The sequence below is a fragment of the Electrophorus electricus genome, chromosome 1, assembly GCF_013358815.1.
Source record: "Electrophorus electricus isolate fEleEle1 chromosome 1, fEleEle1.pri, whole genome shotgun sequence".
NCBI classification, from domain to species: domain Eukaryota; kingdom Metazoa; phylum Chordata; class Actinopteri; order Gymnotiformes; family Gymnotidae; genus Electrophorus; species Electrophorus electricus.
In genome coordinates, this window is record NC_049535.1 from 31123883 (window position 1) to 31150176 (window position 26294).

The window sequence follows — 26294 nt, forward strand, 5'->3', positions numbered from 1 at the left end:
ACCTGGGATCCGCCAATGATCCAATGAGGTAAAATTAGATCCAATGAGATGGAAACTAAAACGCATAGCTGAATGTGAAGCACTGGGTGAATGTCAGAAAATGTAATTACTTAATATTAATCAACTTATCAGTCAAAATATGTCAACATCCCATTAAACAACCACTTCCAGTCCGTGTAGAAAACAGAAATGACCAACGGTAAATCTTTAAAACTGTACTATATGCATATGTATGTCCTGCCAGTTTGCGTATCCCATAGTTCCAAGTCTCTGGATGCTCTATCCTAATTACTTTCCCATTTTTGCTCTCACAGTCCATGTGTTTATAGGGTATTGGGTGTGACTACACAATAAATGGACAGCACAGCTTGTGTTACCCTAAACGTAAACTTTATCCTCTTCCTCTCAAATTTGCTGCCCCATCAGATTCTCGCCTTCAATTACCCGATCTCAGTTTTAGCTGGAATCTATCTGGCAATCAGCACGTGGATCATCACAGTATCACACCCATCTGGAGTAATATTATAGAACAAAAGTCTCGGTGACTAAATGTTTCTTCATTACAACAGCTATGAGAAATGCATTTTAAACAAGTGTTGTCCTTGTCATGTGTTTTACCACTTTTTACGTGCATCTTTCCCGCATTTGCCCCCAAACAACAAGACAAGCCAGAACCTGTTTGCACTACAGGGAATCTGATCACAATAAATGCAATTTACAGTCCTTTTCCATGTGTTACAGAGCTTATTTTTGTCCACAGGTGAAGGACAATAAACAGGAAAACGCAAATCAGTGACTGGAGGACAGGTGTAATTAGTCCTACCTTACGTTAAAAATACATTCATAATTGTTATTCAGGCTTATTGTTTGCAAATTCACTCCAACATAGTCCTTGAATCACTAATATATTGCAAGCTCATAAATATGTTGTGTTTTTAAAAGAGAAAAAAACACTATGGATTTTATTTTAAACTCGCTAATGGATGGCTTCAGATGTTAACTGCCTACCAAAGCCTCCTCCTAGTTTCTCATATGTCCTATTCTGTGCATGATTCTTTTAACTTTCCTTTGTCTTGTTATAGGGTACAACTAACCTGACAGTACGCATTTAGCTACATGAAAAGTTGTAAAGATGCTGTATATGCACGTCCAGCTTCCTCACATTTAACAGCAGCAGAATACAATAAACAAAGTGAACCACAAAATAAACAGCTACAGCCTAAGCATGTTATTACAGACGGGAGGCAAAACCCATGGGGCATTACATTAAAATAGGAGGCAGAGCCCAAAGCAGCCAAAAGACAGACATAATGTCCTCTTGAACACTGTTAGACACGGATATTCTGAAAATGTTAGTGAATTCAAAGTGGCCAGTAACAAAAGACTAGCATCCCCCTTTCGGCAGTCCAGCACACTTGATTCCGACATGACAGTTACACCAGATTTTCAGAGTTGTGTTTTCTTGACGTGGCCTTAGAATTTTAAACCTGTTGGGACGCCTGGGACGAAACAGGAATTTCAGCCAGTCCGTTAGGTGGCAGTAAAGCTTTGTAGGTCTGTAGGTAACACGATTAAAATTGAACTTCCGTTTCTGGCGGCCATCATCCTTGTAGCGGCTTAGTCTTTGACAAGTAAGTAACTCTCAATGGCATATTTGTTATCCAAAAACTAGTTCATGGCGTACTTGTATATTAATCGTATACCGAACCTTACTTTTTGTTGTAAGTGGCTGTTTATAGGAGTGTTTTATTTCGAGCGGTTATTTACAAATGTGAGATCATTTAAATAATGACCTTGTTTTGCTGGGTTGGCTAATCATCCAGCCATGTAGCTTACCCAGCTAGCTGCTTATGTCCGGATCCCCTGCTGCTCTCGTTATTAGAGCTTTTGTGTTGCACGGGTTTACTGATAAATTCCGTTTAGCAAGGAAGTAAATAACTTTCTTGGATAAAGAGAGCCAAGCTCATTCAAAGCCTGTAACAGCCATTCAGGTAAGATAGCTACCCACTTAGCTAGGTTAGCCTGCAATCTCAAGTCTTGGTAGTCTTAATGGTAGGTCTAGGGTTCCTCCTGCTTAATTCGGCATTTCCCGCATCGGTTTTTTTTCTTTTTTTTTCTTCTCATTTTTCTCACGGTATTTGTATGTTCAAAACTGAAAGGACATGACAACTAGGTCTGCTTGAAGAAACTGCCCATCATTTCTTTAAAAAACAAACAAACAAACATCTATGCAAGTGAACGTGCATCGCATACGCAACCTCAGCTGTTAAATAGGAATTGTAACCCTTCTAATGGCTTACATTTGACTTGGAATGCTCTCAATGTTTGTAGAGTAACAGAGAGATGGCCGGACGACGAACAGCCATTAAGGCCATTGACTGGCTGGCCTTTGCAGAGAGAGTCCCTCCTAACCAGAGAGCCATGTTTAACAACCTGAAGACCTGCAGTGACGCCATCTCTGCCAGGTGAGTGCTGGTCACAGCCCTCTCGAATGTTGGTGTATCAGATCTGCCTGCATGCTGTCTACAGGCTTACATCTGTGACGTAGCATTGAGGACTTTAAGGGGTACATTGGTTAGTGCTTAAAATTTATAAAGTATTTGCTTTGTGAAAAGGCTGATTTGGCTTTATGTATTTATGTCTTTACTTGATCCATTATTTGTGCTGCATTAAAGGTAAAAATCACCTCTTTGCAGACTTGCTTCACTGCCAGAGAAACCAGCACCCATTGACTGGAGTTACTACAGGAAGACGGTGGCTAAAGCAGGCATGGTGGACGAGTTTGAGAAGAAGGTGAGCTTTAACAGTCCCATATTCAGTTACTCACTACTAGATCATCAGTGCTGCAAAAGCCTGTGTAGCATGTCAACATCTCCCTTCTGTCGCACAAATTCCAGTTTGCTGCTTTGAGCATTCCTGAGCCAGTGGATACCCAGACATCTAAGATCAGTGTGCAGGAGCAAGAGGCTGTGAGTGACACCTTCTGTCTCCTCCTTTCATTTTGTCCCCTTCCTTTTTATGGAATCGTGGAACTCCATAAACAGACTTTCCACCTGCTCAAAGCTCGAGCCGCTTTAACTCTAAATAGTTTTGCGCCACAGAGTAGTTTGTTGGTTTGTGCATATTTACACTTTTGTCTTTTTTTTTTTTTGTTAAGGTTCTTAATCTTTCCTTTTTGGTTAGTCAAATCTTTCTTTTCATCTTTCGTTTATCTGTTGTTACCGTGCTGCAGAACCAGAGCGCTGCAGCCTATTTGGAGGCATCCAAAGTTCGCATTGCTCACTATGAGAAGGAGGTAGGCTGGGCATTCATTGCATTACATTACATTGTATTGTCACTAAGTTCATTGATGAGTGCTGCCTCTTAGTGTATAACATAAGGTTCTGTTTTGAATGGTTTAGTATGTCAGTGATGAGTTATGTTGAACCTCCAATTATAAGTTGCTACCACAGAGGCTTCTATAAACAGTTTACATTTAAATTTGGTGTACACATGTTCAGTGCTGTTAGGAAGTAAGATCTAAATCTGTCCTGTTTGGTCCTTGACAGCTTGACAAGTTGAAGAACATGATTCCCTTTGACCAGATGACCACTGACGACCTGAACCAAGCGTTCCCTGAGACCAAGCTGGATAAGGAGAAGTATCCATATTGGCCACACAAGCCTATTGCCGAATTGTAATTTATTAGCAAAGTCTAATTGTAAATGTAATAAATTCTTCAGCCCTGGATTATATTATTTAGTCTGGTCTGTGTAGGGATTCCGAGTGGAAGGACACGCCGCACAACATTATTGTGTGAATGGCCTAAAACAGAATAAATGGTGTAATTTTGAAAAAAACTAAAGTGACAGTCATGGTTATTTAGGTGGAGTGAGTGTTTGTTTGTACTACATTTACTCAGTACACTTATTTACATTTCATATAGCAGGAAGGGTGTGTTTGAGGACAACTCAGTGTTGATTCAAATGACTGCACTGAAGTTCATGTTAAGTTTAATGTTAATATTATTAACATTACATAATTCTTTATTATATCCTATAGTTTCATGTGGTTTTGAAGTTTTATATACCATGAAAATGTATCCTCTTTTTACAATGGTAAGGACTTGTTTTATTAATTCTGTAAAGCAACTAAGATGTGCATTGTTGCACTGTAGATTTGAAGTGTCATGTTATTTTCCAAATTCTAGAGATTCAGGGCAAATGCCTTTTCCTTTGCTCCCCGTTCATCTATATACTGACAGTGCTAAACGAAATTCAGTTTTCAAGTTATGGTTTTCTCATTTAAATACATGACATTTCAATAGAGAAAACAAGTAATTATGCTTGCACAGTATAATGTGATCTCTTCTTAGTGTCCACGTTTAGTCCCAGGATAGTACTTTAGAGCAAAACAAGTCAAAAGTAAAAAATATTTTTGCACTTAAAGTAGAATATGAAGTACAACTATAGAACTATCAAATCTATAGGACCCTACTGTTTCAAAACAAGCTGAATGTTCATAGGTTGTGCTCCCTCCCCACCAAAATCTTTTATGTACCCATTATGTATTTTTGCACACTGAATCCAACTGTTTCAGAATTCCTCAATCACCATTTGTTGTTGTTCTAGTATGTCATAGATATTGCACATTGTGTATATGGTATGGTGAAGGAAACAGGAGAGTAAAGCTCCTATGTGGGCAGACTACTGCTGGACGCTGAAGAGAAATGCTCCCAAGGCCAAACCATACATTGTACATTTTAGAAGTGACTTGTACATACATATTTAAAATGTAATAAACGCATTTGCAGATAAGTAATATAGAATTTATATACAATTCAATTGCTGCCACCTAAACCATGTGAAAATTCAAAAAACAGATTTGAATTCAGCATAAAAAGTACTATACAAGGTCCATCTATTTCAGTTTGTGAATAAAAAAAGTTAACATTTTGTTGTCCAGTGTATTAGCCAGTCATGCACCATTACTGAGATCTCTCTCTGGTGGTTTCCATCATTTTTAGATGATGTCCCTTTACACCCCCCCCCCCCCCCCCCCCCAAAAAAAAAACAACCTGTTACGAGATGGCAACAGTCAGAGGTGGGAATTCAATCAGACAATTTTTAAAAAAGGATTTATTGTGAAGACCAGCACAAATAAAAAATTCCATTTGGTTTAGCTGTGAGAATCAGAGGTGCACAAGTAAAATCATATTTTGATGCGTGTTGATTGTCCAAAATGGCTTAGACTCCATCACGCCTGCAGAGTCACCATCTTCATCATCCTCAGGGCCATCTGCGCCTGATCAGAAGGGATCTACCATACAGAAAGAAATGGTCAGAAACACCAGCCTCCTGTTGTCCAACCGTCAAATACACACGTCTGTGTAGTCTAGCAAAAACATTGGTCTGACTCAAAAACGTTTGAGATGCAGCTAATGTACATGGTCAAACCTATAATAGTATATAGCATAACTATCAGGATTTTACAGTGAACTCGCATGAATGATTTCAATTGTGGGCTCAGTAGTGAATATTCTATCTTGATGTGCCTCAATTTAAAACTAAAAATCAGTCAGTTAGAGCCGATTACCATGTGGCCAGCCTTGAGGATCCAGTAGAAGGCAAAGTTTTTGTAGATCTTGAAAAAGGCTCCAGTTTGTTTGGCTGCAGCTGGGTCTTCTAGCGCGGTCCACTTCATCTGGTTGAATGCCTGGAGTCCATCCCATTTCAGCTTCTTAACCCACATCTCCTGACCTGGGAACAGGCATCTTCTCACTAGATCCGCAAAAATGTGTTGCTCCCTAATGCTGTAACTGATTCATGATAGACCCTTGCTACTGGAAGCTATGGTTTCCCATTATAACCTGTTCAAGCAGCCCCATAGTTCACAGACAAAATAACACAAAGAAAAATGTGACATACATAGTCTTACATTCCTAAATATCATCATGTATGGATGATGTGGTTTACCCATAGTGTCCACAATCAGGTCCAGCTGCCCATTGTAAATCGTCACATTGACTCCTGCAGCCAAAAGCTGATCTACGATGTCTATCACAGGCTTCATAAAGTCTCCAGCCATGTTGACAAATACAGCCTCAGCCTGGCCTGACACACACACACACACACACACACTTACTTCTATAGACAAGTGACAAATGCTGACATTAGCATTCATAATATCTGTGTAGAATTTAAGGACAAGTTATGAATTATGTTATGAGAATTATATGGTCCTTAAGTAAAGAACTGAAATAGATATCTAATAAAAAAAAATTGTAGTATCTATAGATATAGACCAATATAAATATAACTGCTTCTGTCCCATCCATAGGGGAACCCACTGTTATAAATGAATAAAACAGGAAGTGGGCAGGGCAGATAGACACTGAAGAATGTTTATTTACCTCCCCAAGTAACACTTTTTGGAATGATACCAAGCTTCTTCCTGATTGGCCCGTTCATCAGTTGCGCAAGTGAGTGGCGATGCAAGGGACGAATGTGACGTTTTAGGGAAGCTGTGACCAGAAGAGGACATTTTTGAAAACATTTTTCCACTCAGAGTAAGTGCAGAAAATCTCATGGGGGGGGGGGGGGGAATGCATTGATTTGAAAGCTGTTGTGTCTTACACAGATAGCCATGCTCTCCTACAGTGGACTTTACCAGATCGCTGTCGTCTTGGGTGAGGATGTTGTAGAAATTCACACCATTAGTGTTCTGTAACAGAATAATGATGTGGAATGGGACAAATCTACAAGCAGTGCATTTTAAAATCAAAACACCAGCAACAATAAAAATCATTAATTTTTAATTTTCTTGCACTGTTGGCTCAATGCAGTGGAACTAAGTTTACAAACATGTGTATGAAATGTGGTTGGTGTGCAGTGCCTGTGGCCTGACCTGCTCCACTACACTCTCTGTGTTGGCCCACCACTTGGTGGCATTCTCATACTGGCCCTTCTCCACCAACTGCTGCACGGTTTTTGCTGCCTGCATTACCTCCTTCAGTCCATAGTCATCCAGCAGGGACTGGAGTCACACACACACACACACACAACTTTTACATTTGTGTACATGCTGATGGCTAATAATAGTTCACAGTTGAAATGTTTCAAGAGAACTTTGGGCAGCAAGTTGGGTCATTTCCCCAACTCTCATAGTTGCAGTAAGAGAGCACCATCTAGTGGATAGTGCATATTCCAGTGCCGATTCACAGTCATGTGGTGTGCTACTCACAGTACTGTAGAGATAAGGTCCCCAGGTCAGCACAGAGTCTGCAGGAGAAAGAAATAATGGAGAAAAAAACAAAACAAATGTTGAACCAAGACAGCATATGGATGGCTTCATACAGCAACAATATGAGTGTTTCTTTAGAGGACCTCGACTGTAGAGCTACTCATCTCGCTATTCTGCTTGGTTCGAACAAGGAACATTTTATTCATTCATTTTATTTTTAAAACACACCTACCTAAAGGAGAGATCCAGGAATCCCCCAGTGCTACACCGGCAAAGTTACACTTGATGGAACCTTTCTGAATAGCCTACGGAGCGAAGGTCATCCCCGATAGAAAGATTTAAATCAGAAAAAGCAATGAAAGTCCAAAATGACAACAAAAGGTTTGGAGGGCTTTTGAGGACGTGCACGCACACGTGGTGTTCCTCTCTAAGTCACATCAGCCCTGTGCATGACTATGAATGTACATGGAGTATTGATTCATCAACATCTCTACCTTGATGAGCTCCGCTGAAATGGCAGCAGCCATTTTCCCTCCGTAAGACTCCGAAAATATGTAGAAAGGAATGCCCTACACGGAAGGAAGAAAGCAGCCCTGGTGGCACGTTACTCCCTACTAAACAGGGATCGTGTAAAGGGAGAGGCAGATGTCAGAAATGTATTGGTCATTTCTGTTCATGTCATCATGCTGTCCAGTGTGGACCAGAGGAGGATGGGTTCCCCTTCAGTCTTGCTTCCTCTTCACCACTGTCGCTTGGTCTCTGAGGGCTTGGACCCGGACACTCGTAAAGCTGCTTTGTAAATAATTAACGTTTGATTGACTCAACGCACCTGAAACTCAGACTTTTCTGAAAAGAACTGCCGGAGGAGGACCATCATGTCGGCTGCCACCATGGCAACGTCCTTGGTGAGGGCATCCGGGGAGTCAGTGTAGCTGTAGCCAGTGCCCACCGGGTTGTCCACAAACAGAACACTCGCTGCCCTAACCTAACACACACACACACACACACACACACACACACACACACACACACACACACACACACACACACACTTCTAAAGTCATTCAAACGTTCAATATCACCAGATTAAAGCCTGATGCAAAACATATCCATGCGTTTTACCCAGGAGGTTTCTCGTGGTTTAAGGTCAGTGTCAAGAGGACCGATTTCTTCAAAGTTTCCAAAACCGCAGCTGGATCCTCCAGGACCCCCCTGTTCCAAAGGAACAACTGCTTTAGGCGTGATTAGATTTACTCAAAGAACTCAATACTATCCAGTGCACAACAATCAGACTCCATTAAGTCAGTCAGACTGAGAAAGTCCAGGTTGGTTTGTACAGACACAGCCAGCTGCTGAAACACTAATTATCTACACACCTGAAGCCACATGATCAGCGGCAGATTTTCGAAGCTGGAGTTGTTTGCAGTGTACAGCCACCAGAACATGTGCGCCCCCTCTCGGACGTCCACATAACCCCACGATTCTTTAGCTTGGACGGGAAGCGGACAGCCTGTTACGGGAGAGGGTACGCTAAGACATTAAAATACATTTTAGCCTAGTGAATTACACAGAAGATATCGTTTTGAATTTGAACAAAGCGCTGTAATGTGAAGAAAGCATACTACACTGCCGTAGCTTCTACTTGCTGGAACTTTAGGAACGAAACACTGGATGCAAATGCAACGATAGCCTCAAGTTTCACTCAAGCTCATTCTTTCGCTTTCGGCATTCGCGACACAGTCAGCGTACCGTGGGCACGCAAACTACAGGACGATTCTGTTTCAAAACCGAAAAGTTTGCAGTGTGAGAAAGGGGCAAAGGTGACTAACTCAAACGGTAGCAGTGACTGATCAGAGATTCAGAGATGCCTGTAAGCAAACTCCTAACAGTGCGGCAGAAGAGAGACCTGCCTTGGCATACCTCTGTTAAAGCCCAGGACAAACAGCACGGCAACGCCCAAGCAGCAAGACCTCCACCACGCCATGTCTCTCTCTCTCTCTCTCTCTCTCTTTAGGTGAATTATAGATCAGCTCCACAGAACCAGCACCGCGACCGAGTGGCTAAACGTGCAGCTTAAACCGACGAGACACCATCATATGACTCCTTGGTCAGCTGACATAAGCGAAGAATCGGAAGCGTTTCCCTGCGAAAATGCCGGCAATTTTCTTCCGCGCCTATAGAGGGCGGTGCAGTCATTAAAAAAGCGGAATAAGACCGAGAGGTTAAGCGATTCGTTCTCCATTCACAGAAATGGCTGTCTCCTGTCTGAACGCGGTTCGAGTTAAATTGTATTTTGACTATCCTCCACCGTCGTTGCCCGATTGCCGCATGAGCTGGCTGCTGGTGGACTTGAACAAATGTCGCTTAGCGGCAGACCTAGCGAGCGTGATCAGGGAGAAGTTTGACTACAGTCGCAAAACTGTTTTAGACTTGTTCATTGAAGACTGTTACGTTCCTCCGTCAGAGAGCATCTACGTGGTTCGGGACAATGACAGCATAAGGTAACTGCAGGTCAAAGTGACCTTATAAGCCTGCTAGATTCTAGTTTATTACACTGTGTTCAGCCTTATGGGTATGTTTTTGGGTGTGGGAGAGTTGTGGAAATCTTTGGCAAAGCATTTGAGATGTACTTAATCCTGTGCTTATTGATAGGGTGAAGGTTTCCAGTGTGTACTGGTCGACTGCAAATTCGGTGGAGCATCACAGTACTGCAGGTAAGAAGAGATGTCGAGAGGAAGAGGAGGAAGAACAGGTGGAAGGTGCATCGCAAGCACCAGCGAAGAAGGAGCACATAGAAAACCAAGTAAACGGTTTTACTGCACCTGCTGATAAAAGCAAGAAAAAGGGGGTCAAGGAGAAGAAGAAGAAGAAGAAGAAGAAAAAGAAAGAGGAGGAGCAGACTGAGCATGCAAGCGTCGCTGCCTCCGAGGCACAGCCGGCCAGAGGCAGTAACAAAACCCCGACCTCCACTGTCTCTGCCAGTGGAGAACCAGCAGCCTCGTGTGGGAAACCTAATGAAACTTCAGACTCCTCAGACAGCAGCGAGGAGGCCCTTCAGAAACCTCCTCCACCCAAACTCAAGGCCAGGGCCGAGAAGACAGCAGTAGCTAGGCGGCCTGCTGCAACTGCAGGATGCCTCGGCTCCTCGTCGGAATGGTCGTCCTCCGAGGACGACGCTGCACCTGCAGCGGGCAAAGTCCGCATTCCTGTCAAGCCATCCGGGTCCACACTAAAAGCCTCCGTCTCAACCAACTCCAAAACACCACCCGCGGTGCGCCCACGGCCTTCATCGGATTCGTCGTCGTCGTCGTCGCCGCCCCCTGACGGGCCACAGGCTCCAGCTGAGACGCCCCCTGCTGCTGCTTTATCGTCCCACACAGAACAGGGTGGCCTGACCACTCTGTCCACCCCTGTAGCTAAAGAGCCTCAGAGGAAGCCTGAGTGCTCTGACTCCTACAGCAGCAGTGAGACGGAGCTGGTGATCAGGAGGCCCAATCCAAAGGCCATGGGACTTACCCCTGCTGGAGTGGCCCATCGCGGGGGTGGAGCGGTGGGCCGAGGACGAGGGGACCCGCGGGGCACGGAGAGGGGCCGAGGTCGAAGTGGGGGGAGGAGCGGCTACGGAAAGGCCAGGGGCACTCCTTGGAAACAGGGTTTTCATTCCAACTATGAGGGCGAGGAGCTGCAGAGACGACAGGATTTTCAGACCAATAAAAGCCTGTTGCTCCAGGTACATAGCAAAGTGTAACGCAGGTCAAACTCCACAGGCTCGGATTCTTAAGGCACATGACGTGACCCATGACCTCAGCACTAAGATAGCTAATCACCAAACATGTCCAACAGACCTCATTGGTCCGGGTTCCTATCCATATATCCGTCTATCTATAATCTATTTTGACACTTTTGTTCCATATTTGTGTTTGTCTCGTACTAAATGTGAGTGCATATGCTGTGTGCATACTGTAGAACCCAGCAGAGCCCGAGCCCAGACGAGACTACAGCGTTTTACCTCTCCTGGCAGGTCCTCCAGCAGAGGGACAGATGATCGCATTTAAGGTTCGCTTGGAAGGGAGACCTCGGGGCTTTGGCTTTTGGTCCAATATCTCCACTGGGGATAAAGCTTTGTTTAGCTTATATGTAGAGTGAAACAGTTTTTTATCTATTACAAAGAGATCATTCTTTCATCTGACTTTGTATTTTAATCAGGTCTTTCTTTTGTTTGACAGCTTCTGGAGCTCACAGAGAGCTACACACCAGAGGTTTCTGCTTATAAAGTAAGGTTTTTTTTTTTTTTTTTTTTTTTTTTTTTTTTTTTTTTTTTTTTTTTTTTTAAGAAGTGTTTGATCTTAAAGTTTTCTAGAAAGGTATCATGATAAAGTACATTTCCCAGTTTTTTAAAATTGAGTTCCTTGCAACGTCTTGGTGAAACTAAAGTAGCTCTACACATTAATTTGTAGTGGCACTTGTGTTTTATAGACCAGTTTGCAATAAAATTTTTTTCTTCTTCCTACAGGAAGCGAAGATAATTGGTTTTAATCATGCCACTAAAATGATTGAACTGGAACTTCTCTCCCAAACTCCAGGTAAATGCTGCTGTCGTGATCTAAGGGTGTATGTTTTGTAATTATCTCCACCAAATTACTGATGACCTCTAACCTGGAAATTGCATGTGTGTGAACACACTGTTGAATCTTAACTTTGCTCGAGCTATGTGACGGCTGTTCTCTGATAGGTCAGCTTGCTTGTGTCTCATAGGCCGATCTGAGCCCGGCAAGTTTGACCTGGTGTATCAGAATCCGGATGGTTCGGAGAGAGTGGAGTATGCAGTCACGCATGGCTCTCAGGTAACACCCCTGGTTTGTGCTATTGTGGACTAAAAAAGGTCTGTGGTGATAAAACTCGGGAGGCCTTGTACAGCCCATGCAATTTAAATAAATCTCTATTATAACTCAGTCCCCCTTTAGTTGAAGTTCAAGCTTCCAGCTCTTTGTGAAATGTGTGTGCTTGTGTTGGGCCGTGCTGCAACAGCCCTGTCTTTGATGCCTCCTCTGCAGTTGACTGAGCGCTGGGATTCTTTGCTCGAGCCAAGGCTCATCGTGGAAAGCACGGGCTAAAAGGCGGAACGTGCCGGCAAGCTGCCACGAGCTAGAAGAATTTGTTTTATTGCAGTTTTTCATTCTTAAGTGGCACTTTTGTATTATAAAGTGTTTTAAGAAAATTGCTGTGTATGTATTAGTTGAATAAATGTTATTTTATACACATCTATACAAACTTTTTTTTTTTTTTTTTTTGCTGTAGTAAAACGCATCGTACGGTTGTGTAAGCATTTAAAGACGCAATTCATATCTGCCTACCTGAATAGGCCTCTCGTGCTGTTTTTTTTAATTTATTTTTAATTTATTTATTTATTTATTTATTTTTAATTTGTGGGGGTTATTGCTCAATCACCTGGTCCAAACGTAGAACACAACTGGTATTTTGAACAACGCTTGCACCATTTTGGACGTAGCCAGTTCGTGAACTGTGAGGCATTATCAAATGAGACGTGTGAACCGTCCCAGCGACCCTGCTGGCGGGCAGGTGGTCCACGCCGCGTCCCGTGACGTCACGCCGCGTCCCGTGACGTCGCAGCCGCCTCGTCCAAAGATGCGCGGTCCGTAGCAGACCGAGGAGCGCGGGGATGACGGTGCCCGCGGCGGGCTACCGCTAACCACGGTGTGTTGTCGTTATCATCTGCGACCCGAGCCTCATCTCCTGTTTCGCCGCGATGGACTGCGCTCTCTTCCCGGACCAGGCACAGCTCCTCGTCTTTCTGAAAAAGCTGAGGGAGGTGTTCGACGTGTGCGACGAAGACGCTGACGGGTACGTTCGGGTTGAACACTTCGTGGACCTCGGGCTCCAGTTCGCGCAGGGAGACGAGGTAAGCTTCTGTAAGATGAAAATGATTTACTAATGCCGGGAAACAACAAATAATCGCCTGCGTTTTTCATTTGCGAATGGCCGGTTGTTGTCCAGGTCTGGCTTTGCGTCTTCATCTGAGATTTCCATAATCCCTGGAGAAGAAGCGTGCGTTCGTGGTAGTCGAACAGGTTGCTCAAACAGTTCAGTTTTTATTCAGGCTGTTCGGATTCGCTCAGAAATTCATCCGACTTGTCGATCGACACAGGCCTCTGACGGCCACTTATCTCTTAATGACGGACACTTCTGTTTTCATGTCCTCATAATAATATAAGACTGTCTACATCTAGCTAGAGTCAGCAGCGTTTTAAGAATGATATTTTCACGCGTGTATGCATGAAAATGCTTTTGTTTCACTCATACTGGTAAACTGTGATAACCCTGAAAAATACGAGAAGTGTACCAACACAGCCGGGAGTTATGAATATATTAATATAAATAATTCACTCAAAATCGTAACGTAATAATACCACAGCTAACAATATTTCTAACCTGTAGCCAAAGTATTATTATTATTATTATTATTATTATTATTAATAATAATAATAATATTACAATAAATATGGTAATTCTAGAAATAAGCATTATGCTTAAGTTCTGAGAAATTATTAACCTACCTGTTTTTTTTTTGTTTTTTTTATTCCTTATGTACGAGAAATAAATGGGTTTGTAGCGTTCCTGCAGAAGATGTTTTTAGAACTTTGCTCTAGGGTTCAGCGTTCTGGAGGATGAAGAAGAACAAGGTGCCATATTGGTTAGAAAGGTGTTTCAGTCCAACTCTCTGGGTCTGGAGATTGGTGTGATTAGGAACCACAGTGTTGGCAGGTGGTGTTGACCACGCTCTTAGCACACTGCTTATTCCATAGTTGTCCTTCTCAGTGCTATCACTATAACTAGCATGGCAAAGCAGGTTTATTTATATAGCACTTTTTTTCTTCTTTTTTTTTTGCTTAAAAAAAAGATTATATAGGACCTTCCATATACAAGGTGATTGTAAAATAATTGTAAAAAATCTAATAATTAAATAATGTAGTGAATTAAATGAATAAAAACATTAGAATAGAAACATTAGAGTTAAGCAAAGGGAAATAAAAATTAGATCAAAAGGTTATTAAGAGTGCAATGGTACAATAATCAGTGAATGGCTGAACTGTCTGTGTTTAGCTGCCATAGCAGCTTAGAACTCCAGAACCATGCAGCTTGAATACAATTTCATATCCATTTAAATGCAGTATCAAGGCAATAATCAGTCTTTTGTGTCTAGAATGATGAAACAGATGGTATGTAGTGTAATGTCCAGAGACAAGCTGCATTATTAAAAATACAATGGCGCTATGTTGCATTAAACAGCTGAATATATTTAAAGATACCCTGGGGATATTCTGTAGTTATTCATTCCCATAGACTCATTCTTGTGATGGCACTGCAGTTATACTGTAATTGTACTCATGTTATGCACTGTTTAATCTGTATCCTTTTAAACATAATTATACCTTTTTTTAATTTTTTTATTTTTTACAGTTGTAGTCAACTTTAAAATGTAAAGATGTTTGTTTGTGTGTGTGTGTGTGTGTGTGTGTGTGTGTATACATTTTGTTATATATAATATGAAGATGATTCTAGGCAGTGTACTGCAGTGTACTGTAGTAAGAGATGTAGAGATATTAAAAACTGTGGTCAAGTACACAGAGTTTCCAAAAAAACAGAACATTTCAGACAGAGCTCCTTCATCAGCCGTGCAAGCAAAGTGAACAGCTGATAAAAGACCTCTGTCTGAAACGTTCTGTTTCTTTGGAAACTCTGTGTACTTTACTACAATTTTTTCTGTCTCTCTCTCTCTGTCTGTCTGTCTGTCTCTCTCTCTATAGGATACTATTTTCTATAATGGCAAATGGGTGCAAATACTTTGCAGAGCACAGTCTGCACAGACTCTCCCATTATATTTGTTTTATTGCAGTCTGCAGAAATTGGTCTGATGGGGAGAATTTCTCCATCACCTGTGAGTAATGGGCCATTATATTGTGCATGGCTCAAATACTGAGTTGATTAGATTTCTAATGAGAGTTCAGATGTGTTTTCTATGTTGACATATTTGGTTCTTCACTCCAGAAGTGCTTATTTATATGCAAACATCATCAGCATAGCTCAGCATCTCCACAGCAGACTTTGTCTTTTAATGATTTGATTTCTGTGTGTGTGCTGTCAGTGACCGCCTTTACCTTATGTGATTACTAACATTCATGATTGGATTGCAGTAAACCAGCTGCAGGAAGAGGAGGTAATGTGAGCCTAACTGACTCTTGTAAAGAGAAGACCTTTTCCAAAGCAATCCAGTTCAGTGTTCTGTTTTGAAATGCGTTGGTGTGTTTTATTTGACTGCTGGTGGCCCTACTGGGTTGAAAAGGTAACCTTCAGTGAAATGAGCACCATCACCAACAACACGAGTGGGAACGATGATGGCTGCAACCGTTGCCTCGTTAACTCTGCGTTTGTCGTCTGTTAAGACGTCCATTACCCAGAAACACCTGGCGCTCACTGGATGACCTTTCCCAGACAGGCACTGATGGCGTACTTAGTGATTATGAGCTCCTTCATTGTGCCCTAGCCTGTGATGTCCCAGGTCATTAGGCCTGTTTCAATGACTATGAAACCATTGCTCCTGCTACTGTGGATACCTGACAGTGGTATAATCACAGGGGAACCTGGGGGAAAAAGAGCTTATTTCAGGGCTGAAAAGATTTGAGCAGAATCTGGTGTTGAAGAAATTGGAGCGCTTCAGTGCATTGCAATATTGGGTGTCTCAGAAAAGACTTTTTTTCTGTGCCATCTATTCATGTGCCTTAAATTGTATATGATGTCAATTCATGTTATAGTCACTTGTACTACACTTGTAATTGTGTTGAGCATGTGTTCTGAGTGGAGCTGCTGTAAAGGTGCTACATGGGAGAGGTGTTCCTCCACAACCAAATAGGTGCCAGAGTGGCACTGAGACTTAATGTAATTACTTGCATTCTGGATTAAAACAATGGGCTCTTTCCTACGTGGGTTGGAAAACTTCACTGATGCAATGAAAAAAAGAAGAAGAAATAAGTAATTGGTGCCTGGTGGTTTGTTCTCTATTCACATGTTGTGAATTGTTAATGAAAATGCCTCGTTATATAGGTTAGCTTAATTACAGCCAGAAGCCCAGACATACCTTTAGCTGTTCCTGTGACTTTTGAGCTAAGTTGCTACATTGGCTGTTTCAATGAGATTCACAACCTCTCATTTCTGCTGTCGGTGCTCTGGACAGGGGAAAACCAGGACGGATTATGCACGAAGCACTAAATCTTATACAGAAAATAATGGCTCTGTGATGGGTGCTAGTGGCTGGAGGTTAGTTGTGCGTAAATGGGGCCATGAGCGGTTTGACGACTCCGGGCGCCAGCTCTTCCTGCTTAGCGCTGGTGTTGACTGACCGAGATGCTATTTCATGTGGCCAAGCAAAGTTTTTAATTGCGTTTTTTTTCCGCATTTATTTTAGTCTAGTCATGTGCATGCAACCCCTGGACATTAGGACTGAGCCATGCTTGTGCCAGTGCAAATTGCTCACCTTCCCTGCCTAGAGCAGACCAAGCAGCTAGTGGGAGCTCAGCTCAGATCATATCAGATTGAAAGCCCGTAATCTATGTTGTGGGAAGTTAGAGAGGCATGTGCATAGGCCCGTGGTGTTAGTCTGAGTGGGAACACGCTGCAGACGTGACTGTTTAACTCGCCAGCTTTGGTCCAATAACATCAGACTGAAATAAACCTGCAGAGGGATGAGCAGTTGAAAATGACATTCACATTCCCACAGCGGCGGTGGCCGGAACTCTACGGTGCTCTCAGGAAACGTTCGGGTGTTGTAATAGGGTTACTATCACCACTAAGAGAGTTGTTAACAATGATACTATCTCTACTATGGAGGAGAATTCCAGTACAGATGTACAGGAAGGTGAAGGGAAGGAAACTGATGTTAGCCATAGGAATGATGCCCAGCACGATGGGGAGAAACAGCTGGTGAATGAAAAAGGAACTGGGCAGAAAATGAAGGTAAGCTGGCCAGGCACAGCAGACAAGGTGGTTTGGAGGTGTGTTAGTGACAACCTGAAAAGGCACAGTGGCTGTTTTGAAGGGGTCATCTGAGTGTAAACGGAATATCTTAGGTAAGGTTATTTATGAATATGGGATGATTTTGCACTCGGATAATTTTGGAATTTTGCAGGAAAAGGGGAAAAAAAGGCAAGGCGTGATAAAAACAACACTGCAAGTAGAAAGACTCATTCAGGAGTTGAGGTCACTTAGAAAGCGGTGGAGGTGAATAGAGGAGGAGAGGAGGGTGTTAATGCGCTGCACATAGAGCTGAAGGGAGGTTGGCAGTATTGAGGAGAGCAGAGGGCTTGAGGAAAAGGTGGGGGGATAAGGAGCATGCTAGAGCAGCTTTCTTTGGGAATCCAATTAAGTTTATGAAGACCTTTAGTAAGGAGACATTTGGGAGGTGGAACTAAGCGTTTAGAGCAGCGTATCCATGTTGTGTATCCTGATAAGGATAAAGCAAAAGAGCTGGAGTTTCCAGGAGATATTCTGCCAGTGGGTGACACAGAGGGGCAAAAGGCTGTCAGCCCACCAAAGTGGAGTGAGGAACAAGACATGGGGCGTTCTGCAGCAGGACTTAATGGCCTGTTCTCATGCCAAGAGAGCAAGACACTGTGGGTAAAGAGCAGTTTTGGCCTATAAGCTTTCTTCACGTAGAGGATTAGATTTTCTTTAGTGTGAGTGTACAGATATTGCATGCGTATTTGAAAGTGAATAAGTGAATTGACGCATCAGTGCACAAGGTAGGGATTTCTGGCTTTGCAGGTAGTTGGGAGCATAGCAGTATGATTTGGCATCACATTCAGACAATGAAGATAGTGAGCAGGGGCCTACATGTGCTTTTCCTGCATTTGACTAATGCATCTGGCAGAGTTCCACATATCCTCTTCTGGAAGGCATTTGGGTTCTTCAAGGTACCAGAGAGGATTACTAGGCTTGTTGAGGCTTATTTTGAGGATATTAAGTTTTGTTTTCATGCACGAGAGTTTGTTACATCCTGGCAGTGACTGGAAATATGTATAATGGCCATCTGTACCATATCAGCGTTTCTCATGGCGACAAAGGTGGTGGGTTGTAGGTGGAGGGAGGGTGCAAGGTGATGCCCAGCTCTGTCCTGTCAGGGCATATATGGATGACACGACAATGCCGACAACTCATGCGCCAGGTATCTGGCAGTTGCTAGAAAAGACGAATGACGATCTTGGGTTGGCAAGGATGAAGGATAAAACCAGTGGCGTGGGTTTCATTTCACCTTTGGTGGGGGCATCACTCACGTCACTCAACCTAACACATTGTATGAGTAGTGTGAGCAGGAATTACTGGAGTTTAAGTCGATGGTATAGTGCAGCAGAGCTACGGGCCTGAAGGAGGCAGTGGTGGAGGCTGTTGTTGGCACTGAGAAGTCGTTCATACGGGTAGACTGGAATTGTGGTGCCTCTAGTTTGACGTGCTGCCTCATTGGCTTTGACTGTTTGAGGATGCACCAAAGCAGATCGTAATCAGGTACTAGGGTTCACTAGGCTTGTTCGATAGTAAGTCAATCGCAGATCTTAACTCGTCCAGTAGTGATATGAATAGTTTGGGAATGAGGGGCAGTGTATTGGAGAGTGAGTGAAGGCTATAAATATCAGTGTATGGATTGAAGCACGAGAGTGCAAATCGATAGCAGATGCAGGTAACTACAGAAAAAGCTACAGCTCTCGGTGTATGTTGCTTTAAGAACTCTGAGGATGGATATTATGCTGTAGTCTGAAAGTGAACAGATTAGTTTATTTTATTGTTAACTATTCTATTTGAGAATTTGGTTGATGAAGCATTCGAAAGGAAGAAGCTGGGGTTTGCAGACTTGGTGACGGAGGTGAGAGAACATGGGAGGAAGGCATGTAGAGGTCCAGTAGACATGGGTACTGTGGGAGATGTAGCTCAGTCTGCCACATATTTGGTTTTAAAGGTCGTAAGCTATGGGCAGCTGTGGAGGACTGTTCTGTTGAAGCTGAAAGGGCAGGTCGGTGGCTGTGGATAAACAGAGCACAGGCCAGTTAGGAGAATGCATTAGAAACTTGGACTAGCTGAGGTGTTGGGTTTCTCAGGTGTGTGGAGGACTGAGCAGGTGAGTGGACTGCCGTGTCATGTCGTCGTCATGTCTACAATGGTAGATCCAGATGGAAGTTGTGGCACTGAGTGCGCATTATCGCTGCCCGTGTGGCTGGATATGGCCGTAGTGTTTATATTGGCAGGCCTGTATGGATTTTACGGGTTAGGAAGTGGTTGACTGCATGGGAGCAGTGCAGTGGGTAAATGGAGGGAGATTAACTCGGTGTGTGCTGTTTGTGTTGTGTGTAAAGTCCATATGGAATTGGTGGCACAGAGCTCGCATTAATGGTGTCAGTGGGACTGGGTATGGCTTTGGTCACCAGAGAGGCCAGTGTGGGTTTATGACTAAAGAGGGATTTTGGTTGGTTTAAAAGTGAGCTTGAAGGGGAATTGGTTTGTAATGCCAGACCTCACTGTTGAGCCTTCTGGAGGTTTTGTAGGCTCAATTCAGTGAAACGCAGACGAAGGGAGGTGCCTGCCTGATGACCCCTGTGAAGAACCACCGCTGTTGTGGTTTCTTTTATGAAAAGAGAAGTCTATGCCCTATGTGAATCTCTAAATGTTTAGCACAGGATATGTAACATCTGTATAGATAATATAATTGTATTTACAGATACGGTTAGATACTGTGTGTGTGTGTGTGTGTGTGTGTGTGTGTGTGTGTGTGTGTGTGTGTGTGTGTGTGTGTGTGTGTGTGTGTGTGTGTGTGTGTGTGTAAAGGTCTTTTAAACTTTTTAATATATTGAGTCATCAGACCATGACTTCAGTATCTGATTTCCTTAGAATATTCTTTTTAAACAATTGCTCTAAGACATTCATTTGAACCAGCAGAGCAGCTAAAAATCTTTTTTCAAAACCTTATAATATAGCCTACTAAACCTGACAACGATTAAAATAACTGTGCTATTATGGTATGCTAGAGATACCAGTCCAAAGCAAGATGGCTTATAGCTTCATTCATCAAATATGAATGTGTTGCCTCTGTTTTTAGGTTTTTAATAAAAATTAAATTTTCAATAATGGCTAGTTAATTTCACAGATCAAGAGGTAAATCAAAAGTGCAGCTAACTCACCCCACGGACACGTACAACGTATTGTGTATGGTGCCAGTGTGACCATATGGAACCCACTACCCAGCTGGAACTGATGTCTTACAAACGAGCCTGTGTCAGCGCGTGGCCGTCGGTGCTGACCACTCACACACACCCTACCCAGTGTACGTGTGTGTAGTTACACACACTGTGTGTGTGAGAGTAGCAGGAAGGATTTCTCCATCTCTCAGTGCCTTTTCTGACTTTGTACTCCTCTGCCATCAACCTTCCTTTTGGTCTTTTCACTGTTTTATTTAACTCTTTTTTTTCTCTTGTTTGTCTGCCAAAACCTTCCTCCCATCATGCCCTTCTCTTAGGCTCCAGTCCTTCATATTTCATCTCTCATCCCATCTACATTTCTCCAATGTTCTTTCATCTCTCTTCTTTTTGTTTCCCTTTATTCCTCCCACGTGCTCTCTACCCATTTTTCTCTTTTCCTCTCATCTCCCCCGTTTTCACTGTGATCCTGTTTTTTTTTGTGTGTGGGTGAACATCAGCTTTCCTGAGATTTTTTTAAACATGTTTAAAATGTTCTGGCTGCCCGTACAGGGGTGTCTATAGGGACCCTGCCCCCCGTACATGTCCCGCCAGCTACCCAATGACACCCTCTCTCTCTTCCCTTATCTCACCGCCCTGTACAATGACATGCCCCACATGTGCGGCCCCTCCACAATGCTACGTCCGCTCACCTTCTCCACTCCGAGAGCCACTGGTCACCTCTGCTGTCATTAGAGTTTGTTTATGCTTGCTCATGTATGCGAGAGCCGTTGATATAAGAAACAGCTATTTTGTAGAAGACAAACCGCTTTGGCGGGGGGCGAAAAACATGTGTAGCATCGAAAAACGGGCAGCTTTGATGTTCAATGCTGCTTTACAGAACAGCATCAGCTGCTGTTGACGTGCAGTGTTTTGTGCTTATGTAACGTGCCTCACTGATGAATATGGAGTGGCTGTGGGATGCTAAAGATCAGGCTGCTCCTGCACTCTAATGGTCTCCTGGGTTTGCACTGCACTGAATCTCAGGGGGACACAATTTATAAAGCCTATAGGAGTGCAGTATGCAGACTGGGCCTTTTACTGTATCAACACACACACACACACACACACACACACACACACACACACAGGCACATGATGACCTCTGCAACTAATTCTCCTGTACCTACACACACAAACACACATGCAGTCATACAAACACATAGTTGCAGTCGTACAGTGACCTCTGCTACTATTCTTCTGTACCAAGACACACCACACACACATCTGTCTAATGTTGACCACTAATGCTCTGTCAGTCAGCAAGAAGTGTGTGCTACAGAAGGTGATGGTTATTTAGCTTTCTCCTCTGCACGCAGCCTGCAGCTCTGCTTGGGTGACGGACTTTGAGGTCTCAGAGACAGTATCCAGGGTTTTGATCTGCACCTCCAGATGTGTGTGAGCTTTATTCCAAAGAGCCTTGTGACCTTTCAAGGTCCCGCTCCATGTCTCTGTGTCCACGGCAGGGCAATGAGTCACACTCAGGTTTTCAGGATGTGAAGTTCAACAGTGTTAAAAGCACTAAAAGACTTAAGAGCTCTTGGCCTCCTCTGGGTGAGTATATTTAGAACAGGCTGACATCTTAAAAGAGGCGCGTGAGAGCGCGAGATGTTAGGTGTGAAGCAGAGCTCTGATTTGCCTCTTTGTGGAAAAAGGTGCCATCTCTCTCATCTGCACCGTGTAAGGGCATTTTCTTCCTGGTATAACTTTATCCTACACCTAAACGTACACAACGGCTCACAAGAAAAATGCTGTGAAATGTTGTTAAACGAGTGCCATGATGACCTTCCCTTTGTGTACCTCCGACTGAAGAGATGGTGTGTTGGGATGTGCTGTGAAGTCATGGCCAGTAACATATTAGCATTACTGTGTGCCACTGAGCCAGCTGTCAATTTTTCTGTGTCCTGACGGCTACTGACAGGAGACGGCTCTGTCATCCTATCTGTCTGTCACTTTTCTCAACGGGGAGCATATTTATACACCATATTCCCAGTTTGATCATGTTTTCACCAGTATTTATTTATTTGATTCAGTATTTGTGTGTTTGTTATATGCACGCTCAAGTGGATTAAAAACATGTTGCTTGATGTATGTACCATGTGGTGGTCATTCTTGCTGCTCTCTTGGTTAATGGGAGTTTGGATGCGTGTTTCTGCATCTCTCACAGGTGAAGAAGTTCGCCAGGTACCTGGACCCCAATGCCCACGGCCGCATCAACTTCAAAGACTTCTGTCATGGAGTGTTTGCCATAAAAGGTGAGTGAGGTTTTCACTCCAAGAATAATTCACTCTTACTCCTTTAAAGGAAGTCCAAGAATAAGTTGACATTCTGAAGGGAACGTTTGCATTTTTGAATATGTGACATTTCTGCACAGCTAATTACATGAGTCGCTGGTTCAGTGTTGCCTGTCTGTTTTCTGGATGCGCAGGCCAGCCAGTGGCTAACAGCAGCACACATCTCTCTTCTTATGCCTGGTCACTGGTCATGGATGAATCGCAGTGCTGAATGCTTAAGGGAGAGGTTGGTTGCTGAGAGGAAGAGCCAGACCCCAGCACCAGAAAGGATATGGTGGGGGGGGGAGACTTTGTTTGAGTCGTTATTCATGTTACAAAGCTTAGAGCTGAGCTAAACTTACACTGCACATGTTACTGTTTTCATGTGCTAACACACAGTTCAGCTGACTAGATAATTATCAAGCCTTTAATGAGCAGCGCCAGGAGTGTTAGAGCAGGATCTCACACACACACACACACACACACACAAGATCCAGAAGACCACTGAAGGGGAAAGTGCTCATTTACACTACATGATACTCTCAAGTGTGTTTACACTACATGATACTCTCAAGTGTGTTTACACTACATGTAAACACCAAGTGCGAAACTGTACAGATCCATCTCCATATCAGGCCTGGTTTGAGGCTGACGCCACCTCCATATCCAGCCTGGTTTAGGATAATGGCACCCAAGCAGAGGAAATTATGATAGATTGTACCCTTAGAGGACAGTCAGACAATCATGTAATTGTAGCCCTGAAACATTAGAGTGGTAATCAACCAGTGGGGCTGTTATTTTGAGTTAAGTGGGAATCCCCCATTGGCTGAGATGCATAGCGCTCTATGGAAATTACATTTGTGTTAATTACACCTCTCCATGGAGCCAAAGGAGTGATGGTGAGCTTTTGCCAGGTAGTGGGTCCTGTAATCCCCTCCTAACTTGTTTACTAGATGTAAAACAGCACAACTGAATCAGCCACGCCCACAGAGGGCCGGTAACCAACTCAAGTCTAAGTGATGGAACAGTTCCATTACTGGTGGTCAGCATTTGCGGTGCTGAAATCACCAGACTTTAGGTCAGTCAGTACACACACACACGTATACATACGCACACAAAATGTTATGATTGGTGTGTTTATGACCTCTGTGTCATCCAGTGTCAGCCCAGGGAAGATGGGTTGCCTTTCACAGTGACTTCTCTCAAGAAGCTCCCCCTTGCAGCCAAGGGAGGTTTTTGTTTTGTTTTGTTTTTGTTATTGTTTTTTTTTTTAATCAATCAATTAATTAATTAATTTGCCATTGTCATTGTCATAGGGCCTAGACTTAGATACCTGTAAAGTTTTGTTGATACAACATCTGTTTTGTCAAAGACACTATATAAATAAAACTGAGCTGAATAAAATTATAGCAGAAGGGAATAATTATATTGTGAGAGTGCTAGAAAGATGCACTGATCCTGTTGTAGACAGCACCAGGAATCCTCACTGTCTCCCTGTTTTGTTTCCTGGCCCTGACAGCAGGTGTCTGCGCATGTTCCGCCCTGTGGGAGGGGCCGTTGAGCAGCAGTGTGCCACGTGCATATGGCAGACAGAGCCACTCCAGGTCCTTGGCAGCCTTGGGCACTGGAGTGCTGCATGTGCAAGCAGAGTGCCAGGCTGGGTCAGCGTGCCCCTGCCAACGCACCATGCATGGGGCTAAAGAGGAGCACGCAGGATGCAGGCGGATAGTGGAGGAAGCAGGCATTGCGCCCAGATGCCCATGTGAATGGACCGTGTGCTTAGAGCATGTATTGTAGTTCCCTACAGCAGCATGCTGACCCTTCCCCTCTCTCTCTCTCTCTCTCTCTGTATGCCAGTCCAGACCAGCTCTGTTAGTTTAGTCAGCCAGGCAGGTGCTCATTTTGGGCCCTGTAAGGTTCTGCTTGGCTTTCTACTGCAGGGCTTCAACTTGACGACTTATGTCATTGTGGTGTTGGTGCAGGCAGGGTGTATCTGCCTAGTTCATATGTGGGGTGCTAGGTTGAGGGCGGAGCTTTTTCTGTGCAGAGGGCGGAGCTTTTTCTGTGCAGAGGGCGGAGCTTTTTCTGTGCAGAGGGCGGAGCTTTTTCTGTGCAGAGGGCGGAGCTTTTTCTGTGCAGAGGGCGGAGCTTTCTGTGCAGCTCACTGTATGGCACAGTATGGAATAGAAGCCGCTGAGATATTCAGTTAGCATGTGACTGGATGTGAAAGCTGAGTGTTGATTTGTAAAATGTCTTTGGATTCTGAGAAAGCTATATAATGTCTTTCATCCATTCATGCATTCACTTAGCAATGCAGGCAGTTTTGCTCATCTGTTGAGCTTTGCTTGTATTAATGGGTATGTGTGCTTTTTCAAATCTGAGTTTGGGTTGTGTGGGTGTGTATAAGAGAGAAAAACTAGAAGCGTGCTACCCCATAGCACATCTACAGAAAAGATCTCTATCTGATCATATCATTTTCTTTGAAATGTTAAAAGATTTTAGTCCTAATAGTCCCCTTTTCCGTCTCTGTGCTTCCATCTGTCCTCCTGGGTGTGGGGGAGGTGGGGTGTTAGAGTGGGCGTGCCCGATGTTCACAGTGACTTATTTACTGTGTGTAGGAGTGGAAAGAAGATATTCTCAAGTGACTAACTCGGTACACAAGGCTGACAATGTTGTGTCAATGTGCTTTATATCATACAAATGACTGAATCTGCTGATAACAGTCTAGATGCTCTACATTTACAGCATCCGGCAAATTAAGAGTTTTCATAGTGGCTTATGTTACTGGGATGGTGCACAGATACACATCGGTTTGCGTGATCCTTGGGAGTAACAGCCCCAGTCTTGGCAGCGTTAGCCTCTGGAGTGTAGCTGCAGTCACATCCCCTAACCTACTTTTTTATCAGTGAGGTTACTGAGGCTCAGCTAGGGAAGTTTAAAATGTGGCAGAGGCCACACGCATGATTTAAACACAGGGCGTGTACTCATGAACACCTTGGTGGAGTTACAGACAGATGAGTTAATATGTTGTCATACTGAAGAATGGCAAAACAAAATCCAGATATGATGGAGTCGCGTCGTCCTTGTGTGATGGCGCTCGCACACTGCTTGTTCCATCCGTGCGGTTGACTTCTCCCTCCCTGCTCTGTAGGCTGTGAGGAGGTGCTGAGGACCGTCCTGGGGACGCCCACTATCGACAGACAGCCGTACCAGACAGACGATGGCTACTACTACCAGGTAGGTGGGTGTAGGGGGTTTTCAAATAAGATGGCTGTGCAAATAAGATCACGGACCCCCTAAAGGTGAGGAGGCGGGGCGAATGAGATGAAAACACGGCTTGGGTGTGTGTGTGTGTCTGGCTGCATTGTGGTGGGACTGGGTGCAGGGACTGTTCCCCATTAGAAAGTTGCAAGGGGAACAATTTTGGTCATTACCTGTGCAGGTCAGATATAGACTTACCCAGGAACATGAACAGCAGCTTGGCTGGTTAGCTGATGGTGGGGTTGGT

General features: G+C 43.7%; 4 protein-coding genes across 4 annotated transcripts in view; 3 read left to right on the forward strand and 1 right to left on the reverse strand.

The window, feature by feature from the left end:
• Positions 1 to 1561: 1561 nt before the first annotated feature.
• Positions 1562 to 3737, forward strand: atp5pd (ATP synthase peripheral stalk subunit d). The gene is made up of 6 exons (XM_026995930.2): positions 1562 to 1631; positions 2332 to 2465; positions 2697 to 2793; positions 2898 to 2969; positions 3233 to 3295; positions 3549 to 3737. Exons 2-6 carry the CDS (start codon positions 2344 to 2346, stop codon positions 3678 to 3680), a joined length of 486 nt encoding a protein of 161 aa, XP_026851731.2. The 5' UTR covers positions 1562 to 1631; positions 2332 to 2343; the 3' UTR covers positions 3681 to 3737.
• A 1362-nt stretch (positions 3738 to 5099) lies between these two features.
• scpep1 (serine carboxypeptidase 1) lies at positions 5100 to 9305 on the reverse strand. The gene is made up of 13 exons (XM_035532232.1): positions 9142 to 9305; positions 8598 to 8731; positions 8344 to 8433; positions 8051 to 8206; positions 7716 to 7790; positions 7454 to 7526; positions 7222 to 7259; positions 6886 to 7014; positions 6615 to 6702; positions 6392 to 6502; positions 5955 to 6092; positions 5575 to 5738; positions 5100 to 5298 (listed from the first exon to the last, which is right to left on the reverse strand). Exons 1-13 carry the CDS (start codon positions 9203 to 9205, stop codon positions 5236 to 5238), a joined length of 1323 nt encoding a protein of 440 aa, XP_035388125.1. The 5' UTR covers positions 9206 to 9305; the 3' UTR covers positions 5100 to 5235.
• Positions 9306 to 9382: 77 nt separating this feature from the next.
• On the forward strand, positions 9383 to 12482 carry coil (coilin p80). Its single transcript, XM_026995932.2, has 7 exons — positions 9383 to 9722; positions 9874 to 10951; positions 11188 to 11277; positions 11448 to 11495; positions 11735 to 11804; positions 11977 to 12065; positions 12276 to 12482. The coding sequence occupies exons 1-7, from the start codon at positions 9472 to 9474 to the stop codon at positions 12333 to 12335; spliced, it is 1686 nt and encodes a 561-aa protein (XP_026851733.2). The 5' UTR covers positions 9383 to 9471; the 3' UTR covers positions 12336 to 12482.
• A 387-nt stretch (positions 12483 to 12869) lies between these two features.
• rab11fip4a (RAB11 family interacting protein 4 (class II) a) overlaps positions 12870 to 26294 on the forward strand; it is a 44763-nt gene continuing 31338 nt past the window's right edge. Inside the window, exons 1-3 of the mRNA XM_035524650.1 lie at positions 12870 to 13141; positions 22681 to 22768; positions 25938 to 26023. Coding sequence (XP_035380543.1) covers positions 12989 to 13141; positions 22681 to 22768; positions 25938 to 26023 — 327 coding nt within the window. The 5' untranslated portion in view covers positions 12870 to 12988. The remainder of the gene's footprint in view (positions 13142 to 22680; positions 22769 to 25937; positions 26024 to 26294) is intronic.

Coding starts and splice junctions, on each gene's coding strand:
- atp5pd (XM_026995930.2), top strand. CDS start 2,344: ATGGCCGGACGACGAACAGCCATTAAGGCCATTGACTGGCTGGCCTTT. Junction 2,794..2,897: donor TGGACGAGTTTGAGAAGAAG/GTGAGCTTTAAC, acceptor CACAAATTCCAG/TTTGCTGCTTTGAGCATTCC. Junction 2,970..3,232: donor GTGTGCAGGAGCAAGAGGCT/GTGAGTGACACC, acceptor ACCGTGCTGCAG/AACCAGAGCGCTGCAGCCTA.
- scpep1 (XM_035532232.1), bottom strand. CDS start 9,205: ATGGCGTGGTGGAGGTCTTGCTGCTTGGGCGTTGCCGTGCTGTTTGTC. Junction 6,503..6,614: donor AGGAGAGCATGGCTATCTGT/GTAAGACACAAC, acceptor TTCTGGTCACAG/CTTCCCTAAAACGTCACATT. Junction 5,299..5,574: donor TCCTCAAGGCTGGCCACATG/GTAATCGGCTCT, acceptor TCTGTATGGTAG/ATCCCTTCTGATCAGGCGCA.
- coil (XM_026995932.2), top strand. CDS start 9,472: ATGGCTGTCTCCTGTCTGAACGCGGTTCGAGTTAAATTGTATTTTGAC. Junction 10,952..11,187: donor ATAAAAGCCTGTTGCTCCAG/GTACATAGCAAA, acceptor TGCATACTGTAG/AACCCAGCAGAGCCCGAGCC. Junction 11,805..11,976: donor ACTTCTCTCCCAAACTCCAG/GTAAATGCTGCT, acceptor TGTGTCTCATAG/GCCGATCTGAGCCCGGCAAG.